Raw genomic sequence first — 5,600 nt, 5'->3', positions numbered from 1 at the left:
ATAAAGAGACTTCGTAGAAGGAAAGCTTCACTGTTCCAGGCGAAGAAGACCCAGAAGCTTTTAGCCATGGAAGCGATCAACCACACTCGTTCTTCTTCTTCTACTTCCACCACTTCGTCTTCGTCTTCTGATTCTACTTCGTATGGTTCATCTAAACAACCAGCCGGAGAGAGAGGCTTGAAGAAGTTAGAGAAGATTAAAGGTCCATGGAGTAACGAAGAAGACAAGATCTTATCTCGGCTTGTCGAGCGACACGGCGCTCGTAACTGGTCACTGATAAGCCGCTACATACCGGGTCGGTCGGGCAAATCGTGCCGTCTCCGGTGGTGTAACCAGCTCAGCCCTAATGTCGAACACCGTCCGTTTTCTCCTGAAGAAGATGAGATCATCTTGGCTGCTCATGCCAAGTATGGTAACAGATGGGCCACCATTGCTCGATTACTTCCAGGCCGAACTGATAATTCTGTGAAGAATCATTGGAACTCTACGCTTAGGAGGAAACAGAGAGAAGTGGCAGTAGCGGAAGGAGATAGTAGTGGAAGTGGTAGAGGGTTTGGGTGTTCGTCGTCGACACCAGAAGAGGTGGAGACGTTGACGGCTTTGACTCTAGCGCCGCCTGGGCTGGGTTGTCCGGCACCGGAGAGACAATCTGGGACGGAGAATATGCCGGCGGCGTTTTGGGATATGATGAGAGATGTCATTGCAAGAGAGGTGCGGAATTATGTGACGGCCTCCTTGTCTTAAACAGCAACGTCTGGGCCTGGGCTTGGGCTTTGGGTTGGGCTTGGGCTACCTTGGAATGGCTAAGATCTGCAACGTCCTATTTCTCTCTCTCTCTCTCTCTCTTTTGCCCTTGTCTTTTTGGTTTTGTGAGTGTTTGTTTTTTGTTAATTTTGGTTAAATGGTACTTGTTAATATTGTTTAAAGCAAAATAATGGCTTCTTTTGCAAGGGTTCAAGCAAATCTCCATATAATTAGAATGTAATTTTAATGGCACTTAGACATTTTGACCCAAAAAAGAAAATCCTATGAGACAATGGTGAAGAAGGTTATTAATTTAAGAGACTAAGATTTACAAGGGTTAATGAGGTATCAACATTGCCCTCAAAAGGGGAACAATCTCAAATAGACCAAGATCCAATTTCGGGTTATTTCTTGGTGAACATGATTCGCCATAATCCCTTCGATCCCTTCATTTATGTGCCAGAATACAAAGAGATTTGGTGGGGAACTAACATTTACAAGGGTTAATGAGGTATCAACATTGCGCTCAAAAGGGGAAAAATCTTTAGATTGCATTGGCTAAGATTTCGATCTCGACCGTTGGCAGCAAAATGCTACATGCACATTTAAAGTTGAATCGAACATTAAGATGCACATTCACTAGCTCCATTAAAACAAACGAGTATGAAAAGATAAGGAAGTGTTAAAGTATATGGTGGGAGTGGTGTGGTTTCCAGCTTTTATGTTTCCCATTGTTTGGTATTGTTGCTTTGCAATCACTGCTCTTCATGTCGGTTCAAAGGGGAAAATTAAAAGATTCTTGTAGCCAAACACTACAGTGTATCACGTGAACTTTTGTTTGGAAATCAAATGAAGTTATATTAATTATCAGTACTTTTATGTATAGAATGAGATGCATTCATGGGATCTTCTTGTTCATGCATGATGGTAGGGCTGGTGTGCTGGAAAGGATCTTTTTCCTTTTCTTTTGAGTGCAGTATTTCAAACATAAAAAGTTGAATCTGTAGATTCAAAAATATATTGTCTGAGTTGATTTCAATTTTTTTTTTGGAGGGAGCTTTGATAAAAGAAAAAAAATTACATTAATCTACCATTACATCACCCCGGCCGGAGACACTGTGGCGGGCCGCCGTCCCCGCTGGAAAAACTATAAACCCCCCTACCCCTATCCCTGTAACACACCCTTCGTGGTGTCCTGTGTTGAGGCCCCGGAACGCACTTTGATGAACATAAATAACCCATTCGATCTATACCCAATAATCACCAACCAACCAATCCTACGATGGTAAAAAAGTTTGAATCCTCTACTTTAGCGTGTTTCGTTAATACTTTTTTACCATACAATAATAGTAGGTGGGCCCTTATAAAAATCATTTTTAATTCATTTTATCAATATTTTGAAGTAGGCTCTGTTAAGAGAATACATACCTTATCTAGCTAGCATGGAATTTGGATTGATAGCCGAAAGTCCAAGTCAATGGGCCAGCCTGGTTCAAAGCAAGTCGTGAGTTTTTACTAATTTTTTAGCTGAGGCACGTGTGTGGTGCACTCGTGCGTCCACATTTTTGTTTTTTTTGTTTAGAATCTTGTAATAAATATGTAATTAAAGAAGGAAGAGGGGGAGTTAATTGCTTTGTTGTCTATAAGTTGAGCTTATCTGATTGTCAGGTGCCAGCGATGGATGTCGGCGGGTGTTGCCTCAAAACCATGAATTCTCTGGGTCGGATTGGTTCGAATCCATTTGTTATATGTATAGTGATAGGTGAAAGTTGGGCTCTGAGGATGGGTCTCCTTGAGCTTATTAAAGCTGGGCATGTCAATTATCTCAGTCCGATGAGAAACAACTGCCTCCTTAATTTTTCCGCCATTTCTTTTGTTTTGGGGGCCCTGGCTTTCTAGGGCGGCAACTGGTTGCTGATGCTCTAGCTGGAAGGCATCACTGTGGCAAGCTGATGATTTGGCCTCAACTCCTTGTCTTTGTATGGCGTCTTGTCTTTGCTGTTTCTGGTCTTTACCAAAAAAAAAAAAAAAAAAACTAGGGTTGGCCGGCATCTGTATTCCTTGGCCGACACGTATCAGAAGTCAAAGACAGATACGTCAACTCCGGTGGGTGGGTTCAGGCCTTCAGGGTTGTGTACCATGTACGTACATGATGATTCGTGATGATACGGAAGTTTTAAGCTAAGCAGCACTCACGTTGTCTTAGCCAGACATGTACAGAGAGAGCCTCCTTGCTTGTCGGGTCATTGCAGAGTTTCCTCCCTCTTTGCTTAGACTTCTTCCTTTATCTGCTTTACCTTCCTTCATGGTGCCTTCTTTTCCAATATTAAGATTCTTTATTTGTTCTTCAATGTTTTCAGTCGAAAAAAAAAACAGAAGGAAAAGGAATAAAAAGTGCAGCAGCGATGCCAACCATATTTGAAAAATGAATAACTGGAAATCGAATTTCATTTAAAATTTTGACACTTTCTTGCTCCATTCTTTCTCCAATTCAAATATGATATCAACTTAGTCAAACAGCTCTGATACCGGTTTAAGTCCGGTCTGGTTATCGGAGGGGGAGAGAAAAATGGATATTTTTCAACAAAGGGATTTTTTCAGCTAGGAACGGTGGTGGGTACTTTCCAACAAAAGGCCCCTAAGGTTTAAGGAGGAAATGGGTCCCACTTAAAGGTGAGTGAAGTATATAATTCCCATTTATAGTGCTAAACGATTATTTTAATCCATTAATATTTAAAATGGTCAAAATCTAACAATTATTTGTAGTTTTTCAAAAACGTCAGTGTGTGTGAGTGTGTGTAAGTAACATGTAATTTTTGCCACTTATTTACTAAATTTTTTTTTTACCACTTAAGTGCATAGACAAGAGTTTTGCCCCAACTTAAGTAGGCAACATGACTAACATGAAAAAACACTCTTTAAATTTTTGACACTTTTGTAACCATGGTATCTCCAATTCACGGATGATCCCTGTTAAGTAAAAAAGCTTTGATATTTGTTTAACTCTAGTCCAACCTAGAGTCCCTAGATTCGAAAGAGACTCACCATCTCAATCATGTACCAACAAACATGAAATTGCCTAACAACTTATGTCATAGGAAACAAGAACATGAGTCAGCCACATGCAGAGATAAGTATCACATCCTACTCTTACATGTCATCAAATATCGTCTAAAAATATCTAATTCTTTCTTGGACACATGCAAGGAATCGCCTCTAACCAGGAATTCGGATTGTCTAAAAATATCTGACGATTATTGACCACGTATTACAGGGGACCCTATAGGGTTAGGGGTAATAGAATTTTTTTTAATGTTTTATAACTTTTCACTTGTAGGCCCCACATAATTTGTGGTTGTAAAGCCGTCGAGGGAGTGTGCTCCTCATCAGAGGAGATGATCCACACTCTCTAACCATCTATAAGAAAGCCCTACGAGTGTAAATACAACTTATGCATGGTCATCTACCATTGAATCTAACTCGGTGATCTAGTCTTGACACGTTTTTTTCTGTTACAATTTCAATCAAATCCAAATAAAACTTAGAAAAATATCCTCTGCTGTGCACAGCAATGCACTTATATACCAAACAAGTGGCTAAGAAACTTCAAATATTTGGCATAAAGTACGTGCATTTTCTGTTAATTCAAAGGATGTGCACATTTAACCCCATATTTTTTATTTGCATATGAGTGTACCTTATTGTACATTCGATTGCAAATGTGCACAAGCCACAATACCAATACAATATCAATCAGTTAATTGTAAAAATTAAAAAGACAATATTTAGGGTTGGGCTATGTTGGTGAGATACTGGGCCTGGGTCCAGGTCCAGCTGTATTGGGCTGAGTTGAGGTTTTAAAAAAAAAACAAATTTCTAATTGGCGCCGCCCGGACTTGAACCGGAGACCTTCAGTGTGTTAGACTGACGTGATAACCAACTACACCACGGCACCAACTATTCAATTTCAATAATATTTTATTAGAAATCCATTACAAAAGGAAATTTTCTTAATTGTCAAAACAAACCTCTCTCCTTTAGAGACTTAGAGTTGCTAACAAACACAATGTCCTTCACAACCTCACTAACAGTGTTATTTTCGAATAAATCTAAACAAGAAGGCACGTCAACCATCTTTTTTTTGGGTACATAAAAATACGGGATGCAAGAGTGACCTAGCGCCCCCGCTACACAATATTCAAATTTTTTATCGAGTGTGACCTATGCAAACATTAACCCCATCAACCGTGAGTAGCATTACGGCAACGAGTCATGGGGTAGACAGGGAACTTCATCCTACCACTATCACAATGTAACCCATCACGCTCACCGCAAGCAAAGTAGTAAGGCTGCCACTTCTTCAGCACAAACTTAAAGCCTTGGCCACCACCGTCTGTCACATTTCCCACCATCTTTGCTGTCTTCAGGTCACACTTCAGGTAACTCCAGAAGTCTCTCAGTAAGTACACACTGTGCGCGTGTGTCGTGCTGTTTGGTGCATCAAACTTGAACACTGCATGCATTTCATATACATCATCAAATATAAGAGAATACAATTAGTAACAACAAACAGAGCATGTTTGCTATGAAATAACTAGGTTAGAACGAACCCAAGGTATCATTGAGGTAGAAAGGTGCATTTTGGAAAGCCCAAACACTATAGTTGAAGCCAAAACGCCAGCCTTCAGAACCTCCAACTACGATCGTTTTTGCCATACTAGTACCTGCTAACACTGATGCAGTTGCTATTACCACCAGGATGAGCAGCTGAGCATTACCAATTCTACTTCTGAAACCCATCTTCATCTCCAAAATCTTTCAAGAGGTAGAGGTGAAAGTGGAATTAGAGCTGCTGC

The 5,600-nt window shown here is 40.4% G+C and overlaps 2 protein-coding genes and 1 non-coding gene across 3 annotated transcripts; 1 reads left to right on the top strand and 2 right to left on the bottom strand.

The window, feature by feature from the left end:
- LOC149014944 (transcription factor MYB56-like) lies at positions 1–1,221 on the top strand. Its single transcript, XM_089156218.1, has one exon. The coding sequence runs from the start codon at positions 67–69 to the stop codon at positions 742–744; it is 678 nt and encodes a 225-aa protein (XP_089012344.1). The 5' UTR covers positions 1–66; the 3' UTR covers positions 745–1,221.
- Positions 1,222–4,625: 3,404 nt separating this feature from the next.
- On the bottom strand, positions 4,626–4,699 carry TRNAV-AAC (transfer RNA valine (anticodon AAC)). The gene has a single exon. It is a non-coding gene; the product is annotated as a tRNA-Val (tRNA).
- Positions 4,700–4,823: 124 nt separating this feature from the next.
- LOC149014942 (uncharacterized) lies at positions 4,824–5,600 on the bottom strand. The gene is made up of 2 exons (XM_089157266.1): positions 5,355–5,600; positions 4,824–5,257 (listed from the first exon to the last, which is right to left on the bottom strand). The coding sequence occupies exons 1-2, from the start codon at positions 5,548–5,550 to the stop codon at positions 4,986–4,988; spliced, it is 468 nt and encodes a 155-aa protein (XP_089013392.1). The 5' UTR covers positions 5,551–5,600; the 3' UTR covers positions 4,824–4,985.

Source organism: Hakea prostrata, chromosome 5, assembly GCF_041222555.1.
Source record: "Hakea prostrata isolate BN-2017 chromosome 5, UWA_Hpros_2, whole genome shotgun sequence".
NCBI classification, from domain to species: Eukaryota; Viridiplantae; Streptophyta; class Magnoliopsida; order Proteales; family Proteaceae; genus Hakea; species Hakea prostrata.
The sequence above is the reverse complement of the archived record's forward strand: the minus strand, read 5'-3'. Positions and strand labels throughout refer to the sequence as shown.